The 16,913-nt window shown below is 35.7% G+C and overlaps 1 protein-coding gene across 6 annotated transcripts in view; it reads left to right on the top strand.

The window, feature by feature from the left end:
- The window catches only part of RHBDF1 (rhomboid 5 homolog 1), a 236,309-nt gene that overhangs the window by 140,105 nt on the left and 79,291 nt on the right, over positions 1-16,913 (top strand). For all 6 annotated transcript variants that reach the window (XM_053694520.1, XM_053694518.1, XM_053694522.1 and 3 more), the window contains 2 exons: positions 15,374-15,587; positions 15,859-16,065. In XM_053694520.1, the coding sequence (XP_053550495.1) occupies positions 15,374-15,587; positions 15,859-16,065 (421 nt within the window). The remainder of the gene's footprint in view (positions 1-15,373; positions 15,588-15,858; positions 16,066-16,913) is intronic.

Here is a 16,913-nt window from a genome sequence, read left to right on the forward strand (position 1 = left end):
GTAGTGATGCCGAGTTTATACGTGTGTACTAATGCTCAGTATAATAATATGTGTGTGATGTGTAACAGCAATAGATCTGTAGTGATGAGTTTATACGTGCGTACTAAAGCTCAGTATAATAATATGTGTGTGATGTGTAACAGCAATTGGTCTGTAGTGATGAGTTTATACGTGCGTACTAATGCTCAGTATAATAATATGTGTGTGATGTGTAACAGCAATAGATCTGTAGTGATGAGTTTATACGTGTGTACTAATGCTCAGTATAATAATATGTGTGTGTGATGTGTAACAGCAATAGATCTGTAGTGATGAGTTTATACGTGCGTACTAAAGCTCAGTATAATAATATGTGTGTGATGTGTAACAGCAATTGGTCTGTAGTGATGAGTTTATACGTGCGTACTAATGCTCAGTATAATAATATGTGTGTGATGTGTAACAGCAATAGATCTGTAGTGATGAGTTTATACGTGTGTACTAATGCTCAGTATAATAATATGTGTGTGTGATGTGTAACAGCAATAGGTCTGTAGTGATGAGTTTATACGTGCGTACTAAAGCTCAGTATAATAATATGTGTGTGATGTGTAACAGCAATAGATCTGTAGTGATGAGTTTATACGTGTGTACTAATGCTCAGTATAATAATAATGTGTGTGTGATGTGTAACAGCAATAGATCTGTAGTGATGAGTTTATACGTGCGTACTAATGCTCAGTATAATAATATGTGTGTGTGATGTGTAACAGCAATAGGTCTGTAGTGATGAGTTTATACGTGCGTACTAATGCTCAGTATAATAATATGTGTGTGTGATGTGTAACAGCAATAGGTCTGTAGTGATGAGTTTATACGTGTGTACTAATGCTCAGTATAATAATATGTGTGTGATGTGTAACAGCAATAGGTCTGTAGTGATGAGTTTATACATGTGTACTAATGCTCAGTATAATAATATGTGTGTGTGATGTGTAACAGCAATAGATCTGTAGTGATGACTTTATACGTGCGTACTAATGCTCAGTATAATAATATGTGTGTGTGATGTGTAATAGCAATAGATCTGTAGTGATGAGTTTATACGTGTGTACTAATGCTCAGTATAATAATATGTGTGTGTGATGTGTAACAGCAATAGATCTGTAGTGATGAGTTTATACGTGCGTACTAATGCTCAGTATAATAATATGTGTGTGTGATGTGTAACAGCAATAGGTCTGTAGTGATGAGTTTATACGTGTGTACTAATGCTCAGTATAATAATATGTGTGTGATGTGTAACAGCAATAGATCTGTAGTGATGAGTTTATACGTGCGTACTAATGCTCAGTATAATAATATGTGTGTGTGATGTGTAACAGCAATAGGTCTGTAGTGATGAGTTTATACGTGTGTACTAATGCTCAGTATAATAATATGTGTGTGATGTGTAACAGCAATAGGTCTGTAGTGATGAGTTTATACGTGCGTACTAATGCTCAGTATAATAATATGTGTGTGTGATGTGTAACAGCAATAGGTCTGTAGTGATGAGTTTATACGTGCGTACTAATGCTCAGTATAATAATATGTATGTGATGTGTAACAGCAATAGATCTGTAGTGATGAGTTTATACGTGCGTACTAATGCTCAGTATAATAATATGTGTGTGATGTGTAACAGCAATAGATCTGTAGTGATGAGTTTATACGTGCGTACTAATGCTTAGTATAATAATATGTGTGTGATGTGTAACAGCAATAGATCTGTAGTGATGAGTTTATACGTGCATACTAATGCTCAGTATAATAATATGTGTGTGATGTGTAACAGCAATAGATCTGTAGTGATGAGTTTATACGTGCGTACTAATGCTCAGTATAATAATGTGTGTGTGTGATGTGTAACACCAATAGGTCTGTAGTGACGAGTTTATACGTGTGTACTAATGCTCAGTATAATAACATGTGTGTGTGATGTGTAACAGCAATAGGTCTGTAGTGATGAGTTTATACGTGCGTACTAATGCTCAGTATAATAATATGTGTGTGTGATGTGTAACAGCAATAGATCTGTAGTGATGAGTTTATACGTGCGTACTAATGCTCAGTATAATAATGTGTGTGTGTGATGTGTAACACCAATAGGTCTGTAGTGACGAGTTTATACGTGTGTACTAATGCTCAGTATAATAACATGTGTGTGTGATGTGTAACAGCAATAGGTCTGTAGTGATGAGTTGATACGTGTGTACTAATGCTCAGTATAATAATATGTGTGTGTGATGTGTAACAGCAATAGATCTGTAGTGATGAGTTTATACGTGCGTACTAATGCTCAGTATAATAATATGTGTGTGATGTGTAACAGCAATAGATGATCTGTAGTGATGAGTTTATACGTATGTACTAATGCTCAGTATAATAATATGTGTGTGATGTGTAACAGCAATAGATCTGTAATGATGAGTTTATACGTGCGTACTAATGCTCAGTATAATAACATGTGTGTGTGATGTGTAACAGCAATAGGTCTGTAGTGATGAGTTTATACGTGTGTACTAATGCTCAGTATAATAATATGTGTGTGTGATGTGTAACAGCAATAGGTCTGTAGTGATGAGTTTATACGTGCGTACTAATGCTCAGTATAATAATATGTGTGTGATGTGTAACAGCAATAGGTCTGTAGTGATGAGTTTATACGTGTGTACTAATGCTCAGTATAATAATATGTGTGTGATGTGTAACAGCAATAGGTCTGTAGTGATGAGTTTATACGTGTGTACTAATGCTCAGTATAATAATATGTGTGTGATGTGTAACAGCAATAGGTCTGTAGTGATGAGTTTATACGTGTGTACTAATGCTCAGTATAATAATATGTGTGTGTGATGTGTAACAGCAATAGGTCTGTAGTGATGAGTTTATACGTGTGTACTAATGCTCAGTATAATAATATGTGTGTGATGTGTAACAGCAATAGGTCTGTAGTGATGAGTTTATACGTGTGTACTAATGCTCAGTATAATAATATGTGTGTGATGTGTAACAGCAATAGGTCTGTAGTGATGAGTTTATACGTGTGTACTAATGCTCAGTATAATAATATGTGTGTGATGTGTAACAGCAATAGATCTGTAGTGATGAGTTTATACGTGCGTACTAATGCTCAGTATAATAATATGTGTGTGTGATGTGTAACAGCAATAGGTCTGTAGTGATGAGTTTATACGTGTGTACTAATGCTCAGTATAATAATATGTGTGTGATGTGTAACAGCAATAGATCTGTAGTGATGAGTTTATACGTGCGTACTAATGCTCAGTATAATAATATGTGTGTGATGTGTAACAGCAATAGATCTGTAGTGATGAGTTTATACGTGCGTACTAATGCTCAGTATAATAATATGTGTGTGATGTGTAACAGCAATAAATCTGTAGTGATGAGTTTATACGTGCGTACTAATGCTCAGTATAATAATATGTGTGTGTGATGTGTAACAGCAATAGGTCTGTAGTGATGAGTTTATACGTGTGTACTAATGCTCAGTATAATAATATGTGTGTGATGTGTAACAGCAATAGATCTGTAGTGATGAGTTTATACGTGCGTACTAATGCTCAGTATAATAATATGTGTGTGATGTGTAACAGCAATAGATCTGTAGTGATGAGTTTATACGTGCGTACTAATGCTTAGTATAATAATATGTGTGTGATGTGTAACAGCAATAGATCTGTAGTGATGAGTTTATACGTGCATACTAATGCTCAGTATAATAATATGTGTGTGTGATGTGTAACAGCAATAGATCTGTAGTGATGAGTTTATACGTGCGTACTAATGCTCAGTATAATAATATGTGTGTGTGATGTGTAACAGCAATAGATCTGTAGTGATGAGTTTATACGTGCGTACTAATGCTCAGTATAATAATATGTGTGTGATGTGTAACAGCAATAGATCTGTAGTGATGAGTTTATACGTGCGTACTAATGCTCAGTATAATAATGTGTGTGTGTGATGTGTAACACCAATAGGTCTGTAGTGACGAGTTTATACGTGTGTACTAATGCTCAGTATAATAACATGTGTGTGTGATGTGTAACAGCAATAGGTCTGTAGTAATGAGTTTATACGTGCGTACTAATGCTCAGTATAATAATATGTGTGTGTGATGTGTAACAGCAATAGATCTGTAGTGATGAGTTTATACGTGCGTACTAATGCTCAGTATAATAATGTGTGTGTGTGATGTGTAACACCAATAGGTCTGTAGTGACGAGTTTATACGTGTGTACTAATGCTCAGTATAATAACATGTGTGTGTGATGTGTAACAGCAATAGGTCTGTAGTGATGAGTTGATACGTGTGTACTAATGCTCAGTATAATAATATGTGTGTGTGATGTGTAACAGCAATAGATCTGTAGTGATGAGTTTATACGTGCGTACTAATGCTCAGTATAATAATATGTGTGTGATGTGTAACAGCAATAGATGATCTGTAGTGATGAGTTTATACGTATGTACTAATGCTCAGTATAATAATATGTGTGTGATGTGTAACAGCAATAGATCTGTAATGATGAGTTTATACGTGTGTACTAATGCTCAGTATAATAATATGTGTGTGATGTGTAACAGCAATAGGTCTGTAGTGATGAGTTTATACGTGTGTACTAATGCTCAGTATAATAATATGTGTGTGATGTGTAACAGCAATATGTCTGTAGTGATGAGTTTATACGTGTGTACTAATGCTCAGTATAATAATATGTGTGTGTGATGTGTAACAGCAATAGGTCTGTAGTGATGAGTTTATACGTGTGTACTAATGCTCAGTATAATAATATGTGTGTGTGATGTGTAACAGCAATAGGTCTGTAGTGATGAGTTTATACGTGTGTACTAATGCTCAGTATAATAATATGTGTGTGTGATGTGTAACAGCAATAGGTCTGTAGTGATGAGTTTATATGTGCGTACTAATGCTCAGTATAATAATATGTGTGTGATGTGTAACAGCAATAGATCTGTAGTGATGAGTTTATACGTGCGTACTAATGCTCAGTATAATAATATGTGTGTGATGTGTAACAGCAATAGATCTGTAGTGATGAGTTTATACGTGCGTACTAATGCTCAGTATAATAATATGTGTGTGATGTGTAACAGCAATAAATCTGTAGTGATGAGTTTATACGTGCGTACTAATGCTCAGTATAATAATATGTGTGTGTGATGTGTAACAGCAATAGATCTGTAGTGATGAGTTTATACGTGTGTACTAATGCTCAGTATAATAATATGTGTGTGATGTGTAACAGCAATAGATGATCTGTAGTGATGAGTTTATACGTGTGTACTAATGCTCAGTATAATAATATGTGTGTGATGTGTAACAGCAATAGATCTGTAGTGATGAGTTTATACGTACGTACTAATGCTCAGTATAATAATATGTGTGTGATGTGTAATAGCAATAGATCTGTAGTGATGAGTTTATACGTACGTACTAATGCTCAGTATAATAATATGTGTGTGATGTGTAATAGCAATAGGTCTGTAGTGATGAGTTTATACGTGTGTACTAATGCTCAGTATAATAATGTGTGTGTGTGATGTGTAACAGCAATAGGTCTGTAGTGATGAGTTTATACGTGTGTACTAATGCTCAGTATAATAACATGTGTGTGTGATGTGTAACAGCAATAGATCTGTAGTAATGAGTTTATACGTGTGTACTAATGCTCAGTATAATAATATGTGTGTGTGATGTGTAACAGCAATAGGTCTGTAGTGATGAGTTTATACGTGTGTACTAATGCTCAGTATAATAATATGTGTGTGTGATGTGTACCAGCAATAGATCTGTAGTGATGAGTTTATACGTGCGTACTAATGCTCAGTATAATAATATGTGTGTGTGATGTGTAACAGCAATAGATCTGTAGTGATGAGTTTATACGTGCGTACTAATGCTCAGTATAATAATATGTGTGTGATGTGTAACAGCAATAGATGATCTGTAGTGATGAGTTTATACGTATGTACTAATGCTCAGTATAATAATATGTGTGTGATGTGTAACAGCAATAGATCTGTAATGATGAGTTTATACGTGTGTACTAATGCTCAGTATAATAATATGTGTGTGATGTGTAACAGCAATAGGTCTGTAGTGATGAGTTTATACGTGTGTACTAATGCTCAGTATAATAATATGTGTGTGATGTGTAACAGCAATATGTCTGTAGTGATGAGTTTATACGTGTGTACTAATGCTCAGTATAATAATATGTGTGTGTGATGTGTAACAGCAATAGGTCTGTAGTGATGAGTTTATACGTGTGTACTAATGCTCAGTATAATAATATGTGTGTGTGATGTGTAACAGCAATAGGTCTGTAGTGATGAGTTTATACGTGCGTACTAATGCTCAGTATAATAATATGTGTGTGATGTGTAACAGCAATAGATCTGTAGTGATGAGTTTATACGTGTGTACTAATGCTCAGTATAATATGTGTGTGATGTGTAACAGCAATAGGTCTGTAGTGATGAGTTTATACGTGTGTACTAATGCTCAGTATAATAATATGTGTGTGATGTGTAACAGCAATAGGTCTGTAGTGATGAGTTTATACGTGTGTACTAATGCTCAGTATAATAATATGTGTGTGATGTGTAACAGCAATAGATCTGTAGTGATGAGTTTATACGTGCGTACTAATGCTCAGTATAATAATATGTGTGTGATGTGTAACAGCAATAGGTCTGTAGTGATGAGTTTATACGTGCGTACTAATGCTCAGTATAATAATATGTGTGTGATGTGTAACAGCAATAGGTCTGTAGTGATGAGTTTATACGTGAGTACTAATGCTCAGTATAATAATATGTGTGTGATGTGTAACAGCAATAGGTCTGTAGTGATGAGTTTATACGTGCGTACTAATGCTCAGTATAATAATATGTGTGTGTGATGTGTAACAGCAATAGGTCTGTAGTGATGAGTTTATATGTGCATACTAATGCTCAGTATAATAATATGTGTGTGTGATGTGTAACAGCAATAGGTCTGTAGTGATGAGTTTATACTTGTGTACTAATGCTCAGTATAATAATATGTGTGTGTGATGTGTAACAGCAATAGGTCTGTAGTGATGAGTTTATACGTGTGTACTAATGCTCAGTATAATAATATGTGTGTGTGATGTGTAACAGCAATAGGTCTGTAGTGATGAGTTTATACGTGTGTACTAATGCTCAGTATAATAATATGTGTGTGATGTGTAACAGCAATAGATCTGTAGTGATGAGTTTATACGTGCGTACTAATGCTCAGTATAATAATATGTGTGTGTTGTGTAACAGCAATAGATCTGTAGTGATGAGTTTATACGTGCGTACTAATGCTCAGTATAATAATATGTGTGTGTGATGTGTAACAGCAATAGATCTGTAGTGATGAGTTTATACGTGCGTACTAATGCTCAGTATAATAATATGTGTGTGATGTGTAACAGCAATAGATCTGTAGTGATGAGTTTATACCTGTGTACTAATGCTCAGTATAATAATATGTGTGTGTGATGTGTAACAGCAATAGATCTGTAGTGATGAGTTTATACGTGCGTACTAATGCTCAGTATAATAATATGTGTGTGTGATGTGTAACAGCAATAGGTCTGTAGTGATGAGTTTATACGTGTGTACTAATGCTCAGTATAATAATATGTGTGTGATGTGTAACAGCAATAGGTCTGTAGTGATGAGTTTATACGTGTGTACTAATGCTCAGTATAATAATATGTGTGTGATGTGTAACAGCAATAGGTCTGTAGTGATGAGTTTATACGTGTGTACTAATGCTCAGTATAATAATATGTGTGTGATGTGTAACAGCAATAGATCTGTAGTGATGAGTTTATACGTGCGTACTAATGCTCAGTATAATAATATGTGTGTGATGTGTAACAGCAATAGGTCTGTAGTGATGAGTTTATACGTGCGTACTAATGCTCAGTATAATAATATGTGTGTGATGTGTAACAGCAATAGGTCTGTAGTGATGAGTTTATACGTGAGTACTAATGCTCAGTATAATAATATGTGTGTGATGTGTAACAGCAATAGGTCTGTAGTGATGAGTTTATACGTGCGTACTAATGCTCAGTATAATAATATGTGTGTGTGATGTGTAACAGCAATAGGTCTGTAGTGATGAGTTTATATGTGCATACTAATGCTCAGTATAATAATATGTGTGTGTGATGTGTAACAGCAATAGGTCTGTAGTGATGAGTTTATACTTGTGTACTAATGCTCAGTATAATAATATGTGTGTGATGTGTAACAGCAATAGGTCTGTAGTGATGAGTTTATACGTGTGTACTAATGCTCAGTATAATAATATGTGTGTGTGATGTGTAACAGCAATAGGTCTGTAGTGATGAGTTTATACGTGTGTACTAATGCTCAGTATAATAATATGTGTGTGTGATGTGTAACAGCAATAGGTCTGTAGTGATGAGTTTATACGTGTGTACTAATGCTCAGTATAATAATATGTGTGTGATGTGTAACAGCAATAGATCTGTAGTGATGAGTTTATACGTGCGTACTAATGCTCAGTATAATAATATGTGTGTGATGTGTAACAGCAATAGATCTGTAGTGATGAGTTTATACGTGCGTACTAATGCTCAGTATAATAATATGTGTGTGATGTGTAACAGCAATAGATCTGTAGTGATGAGTTTATACCTGTGTACTAATGCTCAGTATAATAATATGTGTGTGTGATGTGTAACAGCAATAGATCTGTAGTGATGAGTTTATACCTGTGTACTAATGCTCAGTATAATAATATGTGTGTGTGATGTGTAACAGCAATAGATCTGTAGTGATGAGTTTATACGTGTGTACTAATGCTCAGTATAATAATATGTGTGTGTGATGTGTAACAGCAATAGGTCTGTAGTGATGAGTTTATACGTGTGTACTAATGCTCAGTATAATATGTGTGTGATGTGTAACAGCAATAGGTCTGTAGTGATGAGTTTATACGTGTGTACTAATGCTCAGTATAATAATATGTGTGTGATGTGTAACAGCAATAGGTCTGTAGTGATGAGTTTATACGTGTGTACTAATGCTCAGTATAATAATATGTGTGTGATGTGTAACAGCAATAGATCTGTAGTGATGAGTTTATACGTGCGTACTAATGCTCAGTATAATAATATGTGTGTGATGTGTAACAGCAATAGGTCTGTAGTGATGAGTTTATACGTGCGTACTAATGCTCAGTATAATAATATGTGTGTGATGTGTAACAGCAATAGGTCTGTAGTGATGAGTTTATACGTGAGTACTAATGCTCAGTATAATAATATGTGTGTGATGTGTAACAGCAATAGGTCTGTAGTGATGAGTTTATACGTGCGTACTAATGCTCAGTATAATAATATGTGTGTGTGATGTGTAACAGCAATAGGTCTGTAGTGATGAGTTTATACTTGTGTACTAATGCTCAGTATAATAATATGTGTGTGTGATGTGTAACAGCAATAGGTCTGTAGTGATGAGTTTATACGTGTGTACTAATGCTCAGTATAATAATATGTGTGTGTGATGTGTAACAGCAATAGGTCTGTAGTGATGAGTTTATACGTGTGTACTAATGCTCAGTATAATAATATGTGTGTGATGTGTAACAGCAATAGATCTGTAGTGATGAGTTTATACGTGCGTACTAATGCTCAGTATAATAATATGTGTGTGATGTGTAACAGCAATAGATCTGTAGTGATGAGTTTATACGTGCGTACTAATGCTCAGTATAATAATATGTGTGTGATGTGTAACAGCAATAGATCTGTAGTGATGAGTTTATACGTGCGTACTAATGCTCAGTATAATAATATGTGTGTGATGTGTAACAGCAATAGGTCTGTAGTGATGAGTTTATACGTGTGTACTAATGCTCAGTATAATAATATGTGTGTGATGTGTAACAGCAATAGATCTGTAGTGATGAGTTTATACCTGTGTACTAATGCTCAGTATAATAATATGTGTGTGTGATGTGTAACAGCAATAGATCTGTAGTGATGAGTTTATACGTGTGTACTAATGCTCAGTGTAATAATATGTGTGTGATGTGTAATAGCAATAGATCTGTAGTGATGAGTTTATACGTGTGTACTAATGCTCAGTATAATAATATATGTGTGATGTGTAACAGCAATAGGTCTGTAGTGATGAGTTTATACGTGTGTACTAATGCTCAGTATAATAATATGTGTGTGATGTGTAACAGCAATAGGTCTGTAGTGATGAGTTTATACGTTCGAACTAATGCTCAGTATAATAATATGTGTGTGATGTGTAACAGCAATAGATCTGTAGTGATGAGTTTATACGTGTGTACTAATGCTCAGTATAATAATATGTGTGTGATGTGTAACAGCAATAGATCTGTAGTGATGAGTTTATACGTGTGTACTAATGCTCAGTATAATAATATGTGTGTGTGATGTGTAACAGCAATAGATGATCTGTAGTGATGAGTTTATACATGTGTACTAATGCTCAGTATAATAATATGTGTGTGATGTGTAACAGCAATAGATCTGTAGTGATGAGTTTATACGTGTGTACTAATGCTCAGTATAATAATATGTGTGTGTGATGTGTAACAGCAATAGGTCTGTAGTGATGAGTTTATACGTGTGTACTAATGCTCAGTATAATAATATGTGTGTGTGATGTGTAACAGCAATAGGTCTGTAGTGATGAGTTTATACGTGTGTACTAATGCTCAGTATAATAATATGTGTGTGATGTGTAACAGCAATAGGTCTGTAGTGATGAGTTTATACGTGTGTACTAATGCTCAGTATAATAATATGTGTGTGATGTGTAACAGCAATAGATCTGTAGTGATGAGTTTATACGTGCGTACTAATGCTCAGTATAATAATATGTGTGTGATGTGTAACAGCAATAGATCTGTAGTGATGAGTTTATACGTGCGTACTAATGCTCAGTATAATAATATGTGTGTGATGTGTAACAGCAATAGATCTGTAGTGATGAGTTTATACGTGCGTACTAATGCTCAGTATAATAATATGTGTGTGATGTGTAACAGCAATAGATCTGTAGTGATGAGTTTATACGTGCGTACTAATGCTCAGTATAATAATATGTGTGTGATGTGTAACAGCAATAGATCTGTAGTGATGAGTTTATACGTGTGTACTAATGCTCAGTGTAATAATATGTGTGTGATGTGTAATAGCAATAGATCTGTAGTGATGAGTTTATACGTGTGTACTAATGCTCAGTATAATAATATATGTGTGATGTGTAACAGCAATAGGTCTGTAGTGATGAGTTTATACGTGTGTACTAATGCTCAGTATAATAATATGTGTGTGATGTGTAACAGCAATAGGTCTGTAGTGATGAGTTTATACGTTCGAACTAATGCTCAGTATAATAATATGTGTGTGTGATGTGTAACAGCAATAGGTCTGTAGTGATGAGTTTATACGTGTGTACTAATGCTCAGTATAATAATATGTGTGTGATGTGTAACAGCAATAGATCTGTAGTGATGAGTTTATACGTGTGTACTAATGCTCAGTATAATAATATGTGTGTGTGATGTGTAACAGCAATAGATGATCTGTAGTGATGAGTTTATACATGTGTACTAATGCTCAGTATAATAATATGTGTGTGATGTGTAACAGCAATAGATCTGTAGTGATGAGTTTATACGTGTGTACTAATGCTCAGTATAATAATATGTGTGTGATGTGTAACAGCAATAGGTCTGTAGTGATGAGTTTATACGTGCGTACTGATGCTCAGTATAATAATATGTGTGTGATGTGTAACAGCAATAGATCTGTAATGATGAGTTTATACGTGTGTACTAATGCTCAGTATAATAATATGTGTGTGATGTGTAACAGCAATAGATCTGTAGTGATGAGTTTATACGTGTGTACTAATGCTCAGTATAATAATATGTGTGTGTGATGTGTAACAGCAATAGATGATCTGTAGTGATGAGTTTATACATGTGTACTAATGCTCAGTATAATAATATGTGTGTGATGTGTAACAGCAATAGATCTGTAGTGATGAGTTTATACGTGTGTACTAATGCTCAGTATAATAATATGTGTGTGATGTGTAACAGCAATAGGTCTGTAGTGATGAGTTTATACGTGTGTACTAATGCTCAGTATAATAATATGTGTGTGTGATGTGTAACAGCAATAGGTCTGTAGTGATGAGTTTATACGTGCGTACTGATGCTCAGTATAATAATATGTGTGTGATGTGTAACAGCAATAGATCTGTAGTGATGAGTTTATACGTGTGTACTAATGCTCAGTATAATAATATGTGTGTGATGTGTAACAGCAATAGATCTGTAGTGATGAGTTTATACGTGCGTACTGATGCTCAGTATAATAATATGTGTGTGATGTGTAACAGCAATAGATGATCTGTAGTGATGAGTTTATACGTGTGTACTAATGCTCAGTATAATAATATGTGTGTGATGTGTAACAGCAATAGGTCTGTAGTGATGAGTTTATACGTGTGTACTAATGCTCAGTATAATAATATGTGTGTGTGATGTGTAACAGCAATAGATCTGTAGTGATGAGTTTATACGTGTGTACTAATGCTCAGTATAATAATATGTGTGTGATGTGTAACAGCAATAGGTCTGTAGTGATGAGTTTATACCTGTGTACTAATGCTCAGTATAATAATATGTGTGTGATGTGTACCAGCAATAGGTCTGTAGTGATGAGTTTATACGTGTGTACTAATGCTCAGTATAATAATATGTGTGTGTGATGTGTAACAGCAATAGGTCTGTAGTGATGAGTTTATACGTGCGTACTAATGCTCAGTATAATAATATGTGTGTGATGTGTAATAGCAAGAGACCTGTAGTGATGAGTTTATACGTGCGTACTAATGCTCAGTATAATAATATGTGTGTGTGATGTGTAACAGCAATAGATCTGTAGTGATGAGTTTATACGTGTGTACTAATGCTCAGTATAATAATATATGTGTGTGATGTGTAACAGCAATAGGTCTGTAGTGATGAGTTTATACGTGCGTACTAATGCTCAGTATAATAATATGTGTGTGATGTTGGAGAGAGTAAGTACAAAGTAACAATGTTATTGCTGTTATTCAGAAGAACCCCTAGTTCAGACCAATACAGTATTCAGTTTACAGAATAGGGGATCAGACAGATATAAAGCACTGTGGCCCCAGAAAACTAATGGAATGTACCCAGATTTCCTTATGAAGTATAAGCTTAAGCCTTATGCATAGCTCAGGTATTCCTGTATTCCCTACAGTATGCGCCTTTACCGCCTCTGAATGAATATGTACTCTGTATTCAGCATCGTGGAGCGCCGGCGGAATGTGCAGTATGTTTGCTTTACAAATGTACAGAAATAATACTCTGTGCAAGTCAGTAACCCTGAGATGCACTTACAGGTGCTTGTGATTTGCATCTAATCTAATAAATGCCTGAAGCCGTCTGTAGCCTTACACTTTGTCAGCAGGGAAGAGCCTTATTTAGCTCATTGTTTTCTAAAATCTCTACAAATGTCTTGACAGAAACAGCAGGTTTTGTACAGTTTTAGGGTAGCTGCAGGCGTTCCACAGTAGCAGCTAAACCGAGGTCACACTGACACTAAAATGTCATATTATACATGTGAGTAAACATTCTCTAAAGAAATGTGCAAGAAAAACTGTTTAAATTGATATTGAAACAGAGGAAATGCCTGTTTGTGCACAATCCCTATTCTCCAAATACAATGACTAATTCCCTTCTAGTGCACAGAGAACCCCCCCACAGGCATAAAAATAAGTTTTTTTTCTTAGCTTTTTTTTAAATGCAGGGTTATTCATATTTCAAACAAACAAAAATGTGTAAAATATATTAAGCAGCTCAGCAGACAGTGGCTGTGGGTGGGTATAGGGTGTAGTATTGTTTAGTGCATATACAGTATATGTGTTTTAGGGTTAGCTTTATATCAGGTTTTGTAGCTACAATGTTTAGCACACACTTATAGCTGCATGTTCTGTCCTTCGCTAATGTTTGGAGTGAGAGCCCCCATTAATTTAACATGTGTAACCCCGATATCAGGTGACTCCGCCCTCTGCGCATTCCTGAATGAAATCACTTTACAAAAACACTGTGCTGGGCTGATAGACGTTCATAACATATTGTAATTGTTATACAGAATCTATTAAAGAAATTAAACAAATTGTTCCAAAAATGGACTAAAAACCACAATATTCCTTTTAACCAAACAACGTGATATCTATGATTATCATCTGCTTTTGTATTTAATACCGCTGATCGCTAAAAGCCACTGGTCACAAATAATGCTATTTATCTCTAATGTTTAAGTGGTTGAAAGGGACATGAAAGTAAAAACTAAAACGTGTATGATTCAGACAAAATATACAATAAAACAATTTAGTTCTGTTATAAAATCTTCTTTAATATCTTGCTATCCTTTGTAGAAGAGCATATCTAGGTAGGTTCAGGAACTTGCTCATATTGAGCACTATAGTGTTTGTAAGCATATTACACATGAACACTCATGAGCCTACCTATGTATGCTTTTTCACAAAGGATACCAAGAGAAGAAAATAGAATTTTAGTAAATGTGGATGTTTTTTAAAACTGTAAATTCTATCTGAATCATGGGCCGGTGCATCACTATGCTCATAAACCACAATAACTGGCACATTCTGCCCTGACATAATCACCAAATCTCACCAGAACTAGCGTGCATAGGCCTAGCCCAGAGAGCCCGCTGATCAGACAGACACCGGTATGAACTAGTGCCCAGTGCTGATAAACCACAATAACTGGCACATTCTGCCCTGACATAATCACCAAATCTCACCAGAACTAGCGTGCATAGGCCTAGCCCAGAGAGCCCGCTGATCAGACAGACACCGGTATGAACTAGTGCCCAGTGCTGATAAACCACAATAACTGGCACATTCTGCCCTGACATAATCACCAAATCTCACCAGAACTAGCGTGCATAGGCCTAGCCCAGAGAGCCCGCTGATCAGACAGACACCAGCTTGAACTAGTGCCCAGGGCTCTCATGTTGTCATTTAACACTTAGAAACCGAATGAGGAGTCTGACAATATAAAGTACTGGCTTGATCTTATTTTCCAAACCATACTTGGAATGATGGCGAGGTCAGGTTTGAGGTTTAGTAGAGTGAAAAAAATCTGTGGTGTTTATGGGTTTTATTGATTTTCATGAATGTCTTTGTATCTGCATTTTAGAGGCACTGCTGACTGGTTTGGCGTAAGTAAGGAAAACGACGCCACACAAAAATGGCAAAGAAAAAGCCTCCGGCACTGCAGCCAACGTTATGGAAAGTTAAAACCTCAAGTTATCCGTGAATTGGACTTGCCGAGCCAAGATAATATATCCTTGACAAGCACAGAAACACCTCCTCCTCTCTATGTGGGACCAACACAGTTTAACATGCAAAGGGTAAGTCCAAGCCTAACCGGTGTGTCACCTGAGCAAAACCACTATCTGTTGTAGGTGTCATTATAGGAAAGTTGGGGTAAATCATTCTAATCATTCTTTTAATTTAGGGTTCCAGATGCATTTCCAGCATTTTATGATGTTTTTCAATCTAATTTGTAAATGGTTTGATTACTTTTTGTTGGTCTAAGGCTTTATTCCATTATATATAAAGACAAAAGAGGAAGATGTGTATAATGTACAATCTGATTGTAGATATATTATGGCTTCCTAGATTATAGATCCCTTGGCACGAGGACGTGCCTTCCGAATGGTCGACGATAATGATGGCTATAGCATGCCCCATACGCCAATCACTCCTGGAGCAACCTCTCTCTGCTCCTTCACCAGCTCAAGATCAGGATTTAACAGATTTCCCAGAAGGCGGAAAAAGGAATCAGTGGCAAAAATGAGCTTTAGGGCAGCAGCAGCTCTTGTGAAGGTGAGAATCATGGACCCTTTGTGGTCTTGTCATACAACAAACTAAACTTTAGTTATTTCGATATGTTATATGTTGTGGTAAGAGAGCTATTGCCAAGTTGGTCCATAATACAATATTGTATTTATTAGACTGTGAGGGGTTTAGTGGATCAGTGAGTATTCCTTAATCTGTAGCCGTGAGGTCTATGCACCGAATGCACTGAAGCATCTTCCTTTATGAATGGTCCTTTACAAAGTCTCAGATAATTGTGTTGTCCCCATTTATTTTACAGTCTCAGAAGCAAACTGTGAGTGTCTTTTCTATGTGAGCAGTGGAGTAAATGTCTTATAGCATGTTTATATTTACCAGCTACAAATAAATAAAATGCCACTGTTGTGAAGGTGCATGAGATGGTTAATAGGGCATTAAAGGAAACGCTTCATTTATGCATCAGAAATTATTCACTGTGTTGCAAAATATCTGCAGGCAAAATAAATGTAATTAGTGGCGCCCTACCTGATCCCTCCCAAACAGCGGCTTTCCCTCCCTCACCCCCAATAGTTACCCCATCTTAGGTACTGGCAGACAGTCTGCCAGTATGAAAATTTAAGGCTTTTTTTTTTTTTTAAATAAAATATTTTTTTTATATATATATTTTCTGCAGTGTAGGATCCCCCATCCTCCCTAAACCCCCCAAACAGCTCTTTAAACCTCCTCCCTCTATCTATTAGCCGCCATCTTAGATACTGGCAGCTGTCTGCCGCTACTTATAAACCGCTTTTTGGAAAAAATATTTATTTTTTATTATTTTCTGTAGCGTATTGTCCCCCCAACTACCGCAATCATACTTAGGGCCCTCCACACCCCCA

This window comes from Bombina bombina, chromosome 11 (assembly GCF_027579735.1).
Source record: "Bombina bombina isolate aBomBom1 chromosome 11, aBomBom1.pri, whole genome shotgun sequence".
NCBI classification, from domain to species: Eukaryota; Metazoa; Chordata; class Amphibia; order Anura; family Bombinatoridae; genus Bombina; species Bombina bombina.